General features: G+C 44.3%; 1 protein-coding gene across 5 annotated transcripts in view; it reads right to left on the bottom strand.

Annotated features, from left to right (window-relative positions):
• The window catches only part of LOC115116544 (alpha-tubulin N-acetyltransferase 1-like), a 36,226-nt gene extending 23,706 nt beyond the window's left edge, over positions 1-12,520 (bottom strand). Inside the window, exons 1-8 of one of the 5 annotated variants that reach the window (XM_029645037.2) lie at positions 11,889-12,520; positions 11,366-11,426; positions 11,197-11,288; positions 10,259-10,316; positions 7,702-7,815; positions 1,987-2,088; positions 1,160-1,205; positions 248-293 (exon numbers count right to left, since the gene is read on the bottom strand). In XM_029645037.2, coding sequence (XP_029500897.2) covers positions 248-293; positions 1,160-1,205; positions 1,987-2,088; positions 7,702-7,815; positions 10,259-10,316; positions 11,197-11,288; positions 11,366-11,426; positions 11,889-11,980 — 611 coding nt within the window. In that variant the 5' untranslated portion in view covers positions 11,981-12,520. The remainder of the gene's footprint in view (positions 1-247; positions 294-1,159; positions 1,206-1,986; positions 2,089-7,701; positions 7,816-10,258; positions 10,317-11,196; positions 11,289-11,365; positions 11,427-11,888) is intronic. The other 4 variants (XM_029645038.2, XM_029645040.2, XM_029645036.2 and 1 more) reach the window with 4 other exon arrangements.
• Between the last annotated feature and the right edge of the window lie 2,221 nt (positions 12,521-14,741).

Below are 14,741 nucleotides of genomic sequence, written 5' to 3'. Positions count from 1 at the left end.
GGGAGAGACAGGGAGAGACAGAGAGAGACAGAGAGAGAGAGAGAGAGAGAGAGAGAGAGAGAGAGAGCAAGAGAGAGAGAGAGACAGAGAGAGATCCCTTTGTTTATGTCAGGGCCCCTGTTTCTCATTTCTCAGAGAAAAAGAGGGGCCCTGACATCAATGAAAGGATAGAGCAGCTAAACGAGAAAGAAAGTGGGGAGTGGATGCGAGGAACGAGGAGGAGTAAAAGAGATAGAGAGTTCCTTACAAAAAGCCGTACCTTCTCTGATCCGGCAGAGGAGAGGGAGGCGAGCCTGGGAAAGTTTGGTGAAACAAAAGCCGGCGTATGGAAAAACGCAATAAGAACAAGTAGTGCACTTCACAGAACTTTCCAGGGTTAGTGACTCTCCAAAAATATCCAATATACTGGAGGGTGCAAATGGGGAAATAGTTTTTTCTTTTTTTTTGTAGCCTACTTTTGTTCATTTAACAAAAATGTAAAAAATGAAATAAAAAATTACAATATATTACTTCAGAAAAGTAGCACTGCAGCTTATCTCATATCTCATGCTTCTGGAGACGATATGTCTGCTACATGTACGTCTTGGCAATGTGCCTCCACAGACACTTTTATCACAACTAAGATGGCTGCTACAGATTTGGGTTTTAGTGCGACACCTTTTGAGTGGTTTAAGGCCAAATACATGCATTGACAGGATGATGTAACATCTAGCTTATTCTAAAAACAAACCCAGCTGCAAATATTAGAGTGTTCTGTTTTTTGGCAAGGATACAGAGAGGAGAGACAGCCCAGTCTGTATTAGGCGTGACACAAGCGGACACCTGTGAGGGTGTGGACACCCACGCTAGCACAAACCCTGCTCCTATTACCAGTCACCACACCACCACAGGCAGGAAGCCAACACTGACTACACCAGAGTGGTGCTGTTATTTCGGATGAGAAGTGTTGCGCAACGGGCTGCGTCACAAATGACACTCTAGTTCTCTATTTAGTGTACTACTGTTAACCAGGACTCATACGGGCTCTGATCAACAGTAGTGAACTACTTTAGGGGAAAGGGAGCCATTTGGGACGCAACCCTAGTTGCACAACACTACTCATCGAAAATAACCCCAGAATGAATGAAGACATCGCCTGGCACAGAGATGGGAATATTACCTGATCTGTTGGTGAAGAAACCATCAAACACCACAAAGTTATTGACCTAGAGAAGGGGAGAGGAGAGAGAAGGGGAGGGGAGACAAGTGGACAAGGAAAGGGAGAGAGAAGGGGAGAGGGGAGAGAGAAGGGGAGACAAGTGGACAAGGAAAGGGGGAGAGAAGGGGAGAGGGGAGAGAGAAGGGGAGACAAGTGGACAAGGAAAGGGGGAGAGAAGGGGAGAGAGAAGGGGAGACAAGTGGACAAGGAAAGGGGGAGAGAAGGGGAGACAAGTGGACAAGGAAAGGGGGAGAGAAGGGGAGACAAGTGGACAAGGAAAGGGGGAGAGGGGAGAGAGAAGGGGAGAGAGAGAGGAAACTGAAAAACATATTAATAATTCATTAATCCGTCCCAGGTAGATGATAGATGGCCGGCCCATGATGATGACATCATGTAGCTAGTCTGTTTACCAGAATCATTAACCGTAGGGCCCAGCCTGATGTAGGGCCCAGCCTGATGAGAGCTAGTCTCTTTAACAGAATCATTAACCGTAGGGCCCAGCCTGATGAGAGCTAGTCTGTTTACCAGAATCATTAACCGTAGGGCCCAGCCTGATGTAGGGCCCAGCCTCTCTTCAAGTATGTTCTATATTTAGCCAATACCCCCTTCACCTCCTGTCTTATCTCAGTCTGAAACAGTTAGTTTATGAAATGTTCATATCTATTTGCATTATCTGAGGCTGTACTGTCAGGCCTGTATAATAATAATTTACCAGAGTAAAGATACAGCGTTGAGAAATACAAAGAACTGGTGGCACAATCACAGGAGAGACCGCCGTCAAATCATACCTGAGGTACACCGTTTTTCAGACAGTAATGCTTCTCCAGGAAAGAGAGGAACTTAGGGGAGGGCCTGTCGTAAGCCATCATCACTGGCTCTACCTTTTTGTGCTGAACATGGAGGGGAAGAGACGGAGGTAAAACATAGCAATTACAACACGTCTCAACAAGCAAACAGACATTTGAAGAACAGCCTCTTGGCAACACCCTGTACTTTCTAGTCCAACGACTCTGCCTCAGCACACCATCACATTCCAGTCTGTGCGTTCTACTTTTCATAGCCTGGTCAACAAAAACAAAATCATACTGTACTCAACAATGGTGAGAGCCGAGGTGTATTCATTAGTGCAAAACCGTAACAAAAAAAAAAAACGTTTCACTAAAAATGTTTGTTTTGCAACGAAAAGGAGAGTTTCTTATAGGACAAATTCAGGTAGGTCCATTCCCGTTTCGTCCCGTTTGCTTCCCTTTGGTTCCTAATGAATACACCCCGGCTGTAACCAGGCTATAGTGGTCATTCCTTCAGGGTGTCAATTCTAATTGAAGTCACTCAATTCAGAAAGTGATTTGAATTTAAAAAATCTAAATACACTGAACAAAAATATAAACACAACATGTAAAGTGTTGGTCCCATGTTTCATGAGCTGAAATAAAAGATCCCAGAAATGTTCCAGCTTATTTCTCTCAAACTTTATGCACAAATTTGTTAATATCCCTGTTAGTGAGCCTTTGTCCTCTGCCAACATAATCCATCCACCTGACAGGTGTTGCATATCAAGAAGCTGATTAAACAGCATGATCATTACACAGGTGTACTGTCATGACGTTGGCCTGGGGGTAGGTTTAGGACAGTCATAAATACCTCTTCCCCCCCTCTCTCTGTCTCTCCTTTTTCCTCTCTCTACCCTACTGATGTTACATTTGCAAAACCCTTGGTTAACATAGAGATTCTGGGAACATCAGAAGGTGGGGGGAAAGGAACTATATTCTGGTAATCCGACCAATTGAACACATGCGGTGGTACTTAATGAACATTACATTTACATTTACATTTAAGTCATTTAGCAGACGCTCTTATCCAGAGCGACTTACAAATTGGTGCGTTCACCTTAAGACATCCAGTGGAACAGCCACTTTACAATAGTGCATCTAAATCTTTTAAGGGGGGGTGAGAAGGATTACTTTATCCTATCCTAGGTATTCCTGAAAGAGGTGGGGTTTCAGGTGTCTCCGGAAGGTGGTGATTGACTCCGCTGTCCGGGCGTCGTGAGGGAGTTTGTTCCACCATTGGGGGGCCAGAGCAGCGAACAGTTTTGACTGGGCTGCGCGGGAACTGTACTTCCTCAGTGGTTGGGAGGCGAGCAGGCCAGAGGTGGATGAACGCAGTGCCCTTGTTTGGGTGTAGGGCCTGATCAGAGCCTGGAGGTACTGAGGTGCCGTTCCCCTCACAGCTCCGTAGGCAAGCACCATGGTCTTGTAGCGGATGCGAGCTTCAACTGGAAGCCAGTGGAGAGAGCGGAGGAGCGGGGTGACGTGAGAGAACTTGGGAAGGTTGTACACCAGACGGGCTGCGGCGTTCTGGATGAGTTGTAGGGGTTTAATGGCACAGGCAGGGAGCCCAGCCAACAGCGAGTTGCAGTAATCCAGACGGGAGATGACAAGTGCCTGGATTAGGACCTGCGCTGCTTCCTGTGTGAGGCAGGGTCGTACTCTGCGGATGTTGTAGAGCATGAACCTACAAGAACGGGCCACCGCCTTGATGTTAGTTGAGAACGACAGGGTGTTGTCCAGGATCACGCCAAGGTTCTTAGCGCTCTGGGAGGAGGACACAATGGAGTTGTCAACCGTGATGGCGAGATCATGGAATGGGCAGTCCTTCCCCGGGAGGAAGAGCAGCTCCGTCTTGCCGAGGTTCAGATTGAGGTGGTGATCCGTCATCCACACTGATATGTCTGCCAGACATGCAGAGATGCGATTCGCCACCTGGTCATCAGAAGGGGGAAAGGAGAAGATTAATTGTGTGTCGTCTGCATAGCAATGATAGGAGAGACCATGTGAGGTTATGACAGAGCCAAGTGACTTGGTGTATAGCGAGAATAGGAGAGGGCCTAGAACAGAGCCCTGGGGGACGCCAGTGGTGAGAGCGCGTGGTGAGGAGACAGATTCTCGCCACGCCACCTGGTAGGAGCGACCTGTCAGGTAGGACGCAATCCAAGCGTGGGCCGCGCCGGAGATGCCCAACTCGGAGAGGGTGGAGAGGAGGATCTGATGGTTCACAGTATCGAAGGCAGCCGATAGGTCTAGAAGGATGAGAGCAGAGGAGAGAGAGTTAGCTTTAGCAGTACGGAGGGCCTCCGTGATACAGAGAAGAGCAGTCTCAGTTGAATGACTAGTCTTGAAACCTGACTGATTTGGATCAAGAAGGTCATTCTGAGAGAGATAGCGGGAGAGCTGGCCAAGGACGGCACGTTCAAGAGTTTTGGAGAGAAAAGAAAGAAGGGATACTGGTCTGTAGTTGTTGACATCGGAGGGATCGAGTGTAGGTTTTTTCAGAAGGGGTGCAACTCTCGCTCTCTTGAAGACAGAAGGGACGTAGCCAGCGGTCAGGGATGAGTTGATGAGCGAGGTGAGGTAAGGGAGAAGGTCTCCGGAAATGGTCTGGAGAAGAGAGGAGGGAATAGGGTCAAGCGGGCAGGTTGTTGGGCGGCCGGCCGTCACAAGACGCGAGATTTCATCTGGAGAGAGAGGGGAGAAAGAGTTCAGAGCACAGGGTAGGGCAGTGTGAGCAGAACCAGCGGTGTCGTTTGACTTAGCAAACGAGGATCGGATGTCGTCGACCTTCTTTTCAAAATGGTTGACGAAGTCATCTAACATGATGTCAGTTCAGTTGTCATCTGAGATATTCTCATCAATGATAAGATGACATAAACTCTACAGTGGAAAGTCTACACATCAGAGTTATCGGATTCACATGGAATTTTTGTTCAATTTAAATTTTTGAATATGAAATTATTCGTGATGGGATGAAATATGATTTTAGCTTCTAAAATGTGAGATTTGGGTTTTCATAAATTAGGGCTATGCTCAATCAGTGGCCCGCCCCTGTGAAGGGACATGGTCTATAAAACTTTTCAAACACGCCCTCCTCTCCCTTCCTATATAAAGCCTGGACGACAATATAACCTCCTGTTCCGAGGACGACGGTCCGATGTCAGAATGGTTCAGATAATAACTACAGAACGAAGCCAACATCAGCGTGAGCTTTGGTTGCGAATGGTATGAACTTTGAACTCTTATTCACTACAGAAGTGATACCTCCTAGCCGTTGAGTTAGCAACAGCCGCTGCAGACGAGGTTAGGAAGGAACAGACACAGTATCCTGTCTACCACACAACGACGTTACTACAATGTATTCAATTTACCAGCAGAGACATTCTTCAACGGACAAAGGACTCGGTTGGGCAACACGGCCTTCCATCTACCACCAACCTACCGAAGCGCAGCTCAGAGTAAATATTTATTGCATTTTCCTTTTCCAAATGGGCGGTAATTTAGAATCCATAAGATACTGTATTTACGATAGCACAGCTTCGCCCTTTGTTCCTCAGTCTTCCCGCTCTTTCACTCAAACCCAGCCCCTTTTCTTTTGTGTAACAAGCTGTCATATCTGTTCCGCCCGCTGGGGACGATTTCCTTTATGACGTAATATGTAATCAAGTTATGATTTAATTATGTGTAATTCTGTGTGATTAGTTAGGTATTTAGTAAATAAATAATTAAACCCAATTTTGTATTGCTGATTCAAATTGTTAGCCAGGGTACGTGCAGAGAATTTACAACTTTCAGATGAGACTGAATTAAGATGAGGATTAATATTGACTGCTATTGGTGTAAAATATTACTAGGTCTTTAAGAGTTTATTCGGAAGATAACAGCTCTATAAATATTATTTTGTGGTGCCTGACTCTCTAGTTAATTACATTTACATGATTAGCTCAATATTAATTATTTTATAGAATAGCATGTCATATCACTTAATCCGGCATAGCCAAAGACACGACAGTACCTTGTGCTGAGGACAATAAAAGGCCACTTTAAAATGTGCAGTTTTGTTAGACAATCTCATGTCTCAGGTTTTGAGGGAGCGTGCAATTGGCATGCAGACTGCAGGTATGTCCACCAGACCTGTTGCCAGAGAATTTAATGTAAATTTTTCTACCATAAGCCGCCTCCAACGTCATTTTAGAGAATTTGGTAGTAGGTCCAATCGGCCTCACAACCACAGACCATGATGGCAGTGGGGTTATGGTGAGGGCAGGCATAAACTATGGACAATGAACACAATTGCATTTTATCGATGGCAATTTGAATGCACAGAGAGGCCCATTGTCGTGCCATTCATCCGCCGCCATCACCTCATGTTTCAGCATGATAATGCACAGCCCCATGTCACAAGGATCTTTACACAATTCCTGAAAGCTGAAAATGTCCCAGTTCTTCCATGCCCTGCATACTCTCCAGACATGCCACACGACAGCATGTTCCAGTTCCTGCCTATATCCAGTAACCTCACACACCCATTGAAGAGTGGGACTATATTCCAGACCACAATCAATAGCCTGATCAGCTCTATGCGAAGGAGATGTGTCATGCTGCATGAGACAAATAGTGGTCACACTACATACTGACTGGTTTTCTGATCCACGCCCCTACCTTCTGTGACAATCTTCTTTCCCAATCATATGAAATCCCTAGATTTGGGTAAACCTCAACCCTGCATCAGTCCCAGGTAAACCTCAACCCTGCTTCCGTCCCAGGTAAACCTCAACCCTGCTTCCGTCCCAGGTAAACCTCAACCCTACATCAGTCCCAGGTAAACCTCAACCCTGCATTAGTCCCAGGTAAACCTCAACCCTGCATCAGTCCCAGGTAAACCTCAACCCTGCATCAGTCCCAGGTAAACCCCAACCTTTCATCCGTCCCAGGTAAACCCCAACCTTTCATCCGTCCCAGGTAAACCCCAACCTTTCATCCGTCCCAGGTAAACCCCAACCTTTCACCCGTCCCAGGTAAACCTCAACCCTGCATTAGTCCCAGGTAAACCCCAACCCTGCATTAGTCCCAGGTAAACCCCAACCCTGCATCAGTCCCAGGTAAACCTCAACCCTGCATCAGTCCCAGGTAAACCTCAACCCTGCATTAGTCCCAGGTAAACCCCAACCCTGCATTAGTCCCAGGTAAACCCCAACCCTGCATCAGTCCCAGGTAAACCCCAACCCTACATCAGTCCCAGGTAAACCCCAACCCTGCATCAGTCCCAGGTAAACCCCAACCCTACATCAGTCCCAGGTAAACCCCAACCCTGCATCAGTCCCAGGTAAACCCCAACCCTGCATCAGTCCCAGGTAAACCCCAACCCTACATCAGTCCCAGGTAAACCCCAACCCTGCATCAGTCCCAGGTAAACCCCAACCCTACATCAGTCCCAGGTAAACCCCAACCCTGCATCAGTCCCAGGTACCCCAACCCTGCATCAGTCCCAGGTAAACCCCAACCCTGCATTAGTCCCAGGTAAACCTCAACCCTGCATTAGTCCCAGGTAAACCTCAACCCTGCATTAGTCCCAGGTAAACCTCAACCCTGCATCAGTCCCAGGTAAACCTCAACCCTGCATCAGTCCCAGGTAAACCCCAACCCTGCATCAAGGCTTGGTCTCTGTCTCACCTGCAGCATGAAGCTAAACAGCTCCAGTCCGTAGCCGTGCCTCTGAAAGTGGTCTGTCACGAAGAAATCCAAGACACACAGAGGCTCCGTCTCAACATGCGCCCCTCGCTGGTCCTAGGGAGGCATTACAATACATTCAATTCAATTCAAGTCGAGTCAATTCTCAATTGAATTTAATTCAACTTGATTAATCCCCTCAGGAGCAATTACGAGTAACCATAGTGAGGGAACCTAGGACATTTGAATGAGGCTGGCACAATTCCCGTATAACCGTGTAACCGACGGTTATGGATGAACACCATTGTGAAAATAAAATACAACCGACATAACCGTTTAAACAAACAGCTGACTGAATGATCAGCAGCAGCGCAGCACATAGAAATATAATGAATAGAACCTCTAACCCTGGTCATGTGACTGGTAAATATAATGAATAGAACCTCTAACCCTGGTCATGTGACTGGTAAATATAATGAATAGAACCTCTAACCCTGGTAATGTGACTGGTAAATATAATGAATAGAACAGGCTTGGAACCTCTAACCCTGGTCATGTGACTGGTAAATATAATGAATAGAACCTCTAACCCTGGTCATGTGACTGGTAAATATAATGAATAGGACCTCTAACCCTGGTAATGTGACTGGTAAATATAATGAATAGAACCTCTAACCCTGGTCATGTGATTGGTAAATATAATGAATAGAACCTCTAACCCTGGTCATGTGACTGGTAAATATAATGAATAGAACCTCTAACCCTGGTCATGTGACTGGTAAATATAATGAATAGAACCTCTAACCCTGGTCATGTGATTGGTAAATATAATGAATAGAACCTCTAACCCTGGTCATGTGACTGGTAAATATAATGAATAGAACCTCTAACCCTGGTCATGTGACTGGTAAATATAATGAATAGGACCTCTAACCCTGGTCATGTGACTGGTAAATATAATGAATAGAACCTCTAACCCTGGTCATGTGACTGGTAAACTCAAATTGGTAAAGAGGTCAATGTAAGGCCGACCGTTGAGGATAAAAGAAAGATTACATTTACATTTACATTTAAGTCATTTAGCAGACGCTCTTATCCAGAGCGATGGCGGATTGACATTCAACAAATCTGATCTAACTAAAGTGGATATTTGTCAAATCCGTCATGATTGATGTATTGTAACAGGCACATAATGTGGTTAAATAAAGTCTGGATTTGTGTAAATATCTGTCTGTTTTCACTGAACAACATTTAGAAGTTGACCCCTTTTTTCATGTTTAGAATAAGTTACTGCTAAATGCTAACTCCTGTTCGTATAAACTGGTAGCATAGCTAGCGTACAAAGCTCAGTGGTTGATAGTCGTTTTTAACTGTTATGCAGTGAATTGGTGACGATGACATGGACACGTATTGGGGTTGACATCCATACAAGGATTATACTGTTCTTGGATTATACTGACACCTGTTCTTTTCATTCTATTTATACCAAACAAAAATATAAAAACGCAACATGGAACAATTTCAAATATTTTACTGAGTTACACTACATTTCAGGAAATGAAGTCAATTGAAATAAATTCACGAGGCCCTACTCTATGGAGTAGGGCAGTGGTGTAGCCATGGGTGGGCCTGGGAGGGCATAGGCCCACCCACTGGGGAGCCAGGCCCGGCCAATCAGAATGAGTTTTTCCCCACAAGACGGCTTATTACAGACAGATATACTCCTCAGCACTCCCACCCCAGACGATCCCACAGGTGAAGAAGCCAGATGGGGGGTCCTGGGTTGGCGTGGTTACACGGTTGTGAGGTTTGTTGGACACACTGCCAAATTCTCTAAAATGACATTGAACTAAGCTTAAAGTAGAACAATTAACATTAAATTATCTGGCAACAGCTCTGGTGGACATTCCTGCAGTCAACATGCCAATTTGTACGCTCCCTCAAAACTTGAGACATCTGTTGCATTTTTGTTATGTAGCAAAACACGGCACATTTTAAAATGGGCTTTTATTGTCCCCGGCACAAGGTGCACCTGTGTAATTATCATGCTGTTTAATCAACTTATTGATATGCAACACCTGTCAAGTGGATTTAATTACCTTGGCAAAGGAGAAATGCTCACTAACTGGGATATAAACAAATCTGTGCACAACATTTGAGAGAAATAACATTTCTGTGCGTAAAAAAAAACATTTCTGGTATTTTTTTTGTTCAGCTCATGAAAGATGGGACAAACACTTTACATGCTGCGTTTTATATTTTTGTTCAGTGTATATGGCAGCACATGCAGTCAGGAGCGGAGGAGAGGAGAAGATGTGCTTTAATTAAAATGTTTTTGCTATAATGGTTATTACGGTGAACAAGGCCATTTGGCCGGCCAATTCCCGTCATCCAAAATCCCATGACCGTCACAGCCCTACATTCGAATGAGCTGAAACCTCCTTTTACTACTGAAATGTTGCAAACAGGGAACACACTTTTGCATTAATAGGAACAAACTCTCGCATATGTTGCATTAAAAACATCGTGGGAATACACAAGTAAAGAAAGTGGGACTCACAAGCAGAAATAACTTCTTACAGCCAACCTTTAGAAAACCCACTGCAAGTCCCTTTCCTCTGTGTGCGTGGGGGAGAAAAAGAGAGAGAGGGGAGTGTTACAGTCAAGCTGCTACATTGGGAAGCGAGAGGAGGGTTGAAATCACAAAATGATAAACCTAGTTTTCCATTTGAGTGAATTCCACTGAGAGAAACCAGAACTAGTATAGTGTTGGTTTCAGCACCACACCGTTTCTTAACTTGGCAAACCACTAACACTGTGCCTCCTTTGTGACCTCACAACTCATTACAGCAGAAAGAAAGAAAGAAAGAAAGAAAGAAAGAAAGAAAGAACGAAAGAAAGAAAAAGACAGACAGACAGACAGACAGACAGACAGACAGAGTGAATAACAGACCGACCGACCGACCGCCCGACAGACAGACAGACAGACAGACAGACAGACAGACAGACAGACAGACAGACAGACAGACAGACAGACAGACAGACAGACAGACAGACAGACAGACAGACAGACAGACAGAGTGAATAACAGACCGACCGACCGACCGACCGACCGCCCGAAAGACAGACAGACAGACAGACAGACAGAGAATAACAGACCGACCGACCGACAGACAGATGTGACAGCTGTGACAGTAGTAGACATGCCAAGGTGGCCTTGAAAAGCTTTTGCTACTCTATGATGATGAACAAACATGAATTCTTGAAGGACTTCCACAAAGAGGTTTGAAACAGATGCGTGTTCTTGTGTCTCATTGTGTCTTATACTGGACAAAATGTCCTCAATAGTCGAGGATTACATGTTCTAATCTAATCTGTGAGGAGTTAAGAGGCTTTTCCCATTCTAGTGATACTATTTCTATGTTCTAGAAAAAGGATAGAAACCAGGAGCTGTGCGTGCATGATGAGTGAGGTAGGTAGGCAGGTAGTTAGGGGTACCCGTTGCTTTCTCGGTCTTTCAGCAGGTAGAGATGGTGCTTGTTGGTCTGCAGCTTTGATGCACTTGTGATTGGTGCTGTCAAGTATTGGGCCTGGGGAAAGACAATACAGTGAATGAAACTAGGGCCTACGGCAACAGAAATATAGGTTGTAGCGCACACGCACACACCTTGGCTGAGGCTCTTCCAAGTTCATCAATTACTGCTGCAATTAGAGATTGAGGATCTGACCTACATTAAAGAATAAAATAACAATAAAAAGAGGAGAAAGGTGAAGAGAGGAGATGGGAGGTTTGATTCATGTCACACTAACAGTAAAATATCTATTGATCTTGTGTGTATTCTAGGTCTATTCATGTATTGGTCAAATGTGGTAGCCTAGTGTTTCAAACTGCTCAGTGATCTTCTATCCAAAATAGTAAACACTTAAGAATATAATGTAGGTTACATATAGACTTTTTTTTCTGTCAGCTTTAATTAAGAACTGTCACTTTGCATTTTTTTGCAAACCGAGGAAGGGATTGAATGATTGTCAATACACAGACGTCATGCACAACTGTATTTGGCCGAAGTTCTCCGCAGTCATGTTGTAAATGGACATCACATGTAACCAGAGATGGTAAACTTAACGGCGAATGTCCCGAATGAAAAGCTGTTCGTTCTGGCTGCAGAAAACGAATAGAATAACGTTACCTTCCCAGCGATTTTGTAAATGCAATCAGGTTTTGATCCAAAACTGTAATCCTTTCAGGGAAAATGTGGTTTACATCAACAGTGGTTTCCATATTCCTTTAAAAAAAGTCGTCTCTCGTAGTATAAAATCAGTGCTCCCGCATGTGTTTTATTGCTTGCTAACGTGCAGCCAGCTAGAGGTTTAACAATAACACTGTTAGCAAAGCTAGCTAGCAACCTCGACCCTTAAAGATAGAACAACATTGGCCACTGATTTTACAGTCACTTAACTATGTTATCAATGAGCAACAGTAACTAGCTACAGTATGAACACGGTCCGGTCATGTAGTGGTAATATTGTATCAATACTATACCCGGGTAACCCAATAATACCATTATACAACAACAAAAACACGGATCTTTATAAAAGCGTTAGCCCACTAAACTTTCAAAAACTTACAAAAACTCAAGTAAATAAACAATGACATAAAATAAAAACTTTAAATGCCAATATTGCACATCTTATCAGTTCGTGTAAAACAGCCACGATGAGCCTGAAGTATAATCTGTACATTTATACACTGCCCTACGGCGAACGGGTCCGGGCTGTCGCTGTACAGTTCGATTTGGTTGTTAGGAAAGCAAAGGAGGCTCATGAACGCGCCAATGTGGCTCATGAACGCGCCCAGGTGGCTCATGAACGCTCCCAGAGCCCTTGAATGCGCGCAACCTGTCCTCTATCTCTGTCATCAGGGATCTCTGCAAGAAAGAAGACTGCTGTTATTCTAATCAAATCAAATCAAAGTTTATTTGTGACGTGCGCCAAATACAACAGGTACCTTACAGTGCAATGCGTACTTACAGGCTCTAACCAACAGTGCAAAAAAGGGATTAGGTGAACAATAGGTAAGTAAAGAAATAAAACAACAGTAAAAAAGACAAGCTATTTACAGTAGTGAGGCTATAAAAGTAGCAAGGCTACATACAGACACCGGTTGGTCAGGCTGATTGAGGTAGTATGTACATGTAAATATGATTAGTGACTATGCATATATGATAAACAGAGAGTAGCAGTAGTGTAAAAAGAGGGGTTGGGGGGTCACACAATGCAAATAGTCCAGGTAGCCATTTGGTTACTTGTTCAGGACTCTTATGGCTTGGGGGTAAAAACTGTTGAGAAGCCTTTTTGTCCTAGACTTTGCACTCCGGTACCGCTTCCCATGCGGTAGTAGAGAAGACAGTCTATGACTGGGGTGGCTGGGGTCTTTGACAATTTTTAGGGCCTTCCTCTGACACCGCCTGGTGTAGAGGTCCTGGATGGCAGGCAGCTTGGCCCCAGTGATGTACTGGGCCGTACGCACTACCCTCTGTAGTGCCTTGTGGTTGGAGGCCGAGCAGTTGCCGTACCAGGCAGTGATGCAACCGGTCAGAATGCTCTCGATGTTGCAGCTGTAGAACCTTTCGAGGATTTGAGGACCCATGCCAAATCTTTTCAGTCTCCTGAGGGGGAACAGGCTTTGTCGTGCCCTCTTCATGACTGTCTTGGTATGTTTGGACCATTCTAGTTTGTTGTTGATGTGGACACCAAGGAACTTGAAGCTCTCAACCTGCTCCACTACAGCCCCGCCGATGAGAATGGGGACGTGCTCGGTGCTCCTTTTCCTGTAGTCCACAATAATCTCCTTAGTCTTGGTTACGTTGAGGGAGAGGTTGTTATTCTGGCACCATCCGGCCAGGTCTCTGACCTCCTCCCTATAAACTGTAGGCTAAGGGGTTATTGTCTGCCCACTAAAATATACATAATACACAGTTGTGTTTTAAGTTTCCACAAATTATGAAATCAAGTGCATCCATTTAGCACAAGCTAAAGGATTGTCAATTTGAGACCAAAATCATTTTCATTATGTGGTGAGATAAGGTGACATAATTGATAAGCCTTATTTTATCAAGCCAACAACTTCCTGCCTTTGGAAGATGACATCATAAGATGACTTATTGCAGATGAGCCACTCTGTTCCTTTAGGCTTTGACGCAGATGTTATTTCTGGTGTCAGATAGCCCTTGGCCCATGTCATTCAAACCCACTCAATACAGCGGAAGAGTTTAATGAGTCAAGCTAATCATTGAGTGAGTGTATCCCAAATAGCTCTATAAGTCCAGGTCAAAAGTTAGGGCACTATATAGGGCATAGGGTGCCATTTGGGACACTATAGCCTACACTCATCCAGAGTTGGAAACATCCTAATTTAAAAAATGTAAAAGATCAGCCTCTTCACTTCCTCGACATAGATAAAATATCAAATGTGTTAATTTATGCATGGTGGGTAACGTTTTAGCATGCAATGCTAACATTTCACTTCCTCCTTCCTCCTATTTTTTTATTTTACCTTTATTTAACTAGGCAAGTCAGTTAAGAACAAATTCTTATTTTCAATGACGGCCTAGGAACAGTGGGTTAACTGCCTGTTCAGGGGCAGAACGATCTTGTCAGCTCGGGGATTTGAACTTGCAACCTTTCGGTTACTAGTCCAACGCTCTAACCTAAATATTCAAACTTGTGTGTGAGTGGCGAGGTTTCCATCCAATTTGCAACAGATTTTCATGCGAATATTCTAAAATCGGCAATAATAAATAAATAAAAACTATACGTGCATTTTCCCACCAGAGATGCGTTTCCATCAAACTGACTTTTTACCAGTGGTGGAAAAAGTATCCAAATATCATACTTGAGTAAAAGTAAAGATACCTTAGAAAAGTCACCCAGTAAAATTCTACTTGAGTCAAAGTCTAAAAGTATTTGGTTTTAAATATACATACGTATCAAAAGTTAAAGTATAACTCATTTCAAATTCCTTATATCAAGCAAACCAGACG

Source organism: Oncorhynchus nerka, linkage group LG4 (genome assembly GCF_034236695.1).
Source record: "Oncorhynchus nerka isolate Pitt River linkage group LG4, Oner_Uvic_2.0, whole genome shotgun sequence".
In the NCBI taxonomy this organism is placed as follows: Eukaryota; Metazoa; Chordata; class Actinopteri; order Salmoniformes; family Salmonidae; genus Oncorhynchus; species Oncorhynchus nerka.
Note: the sequence above shows the minus strand (reverse complement) of the source record. Positions and strands in the feature narration are given on the sequence as shown.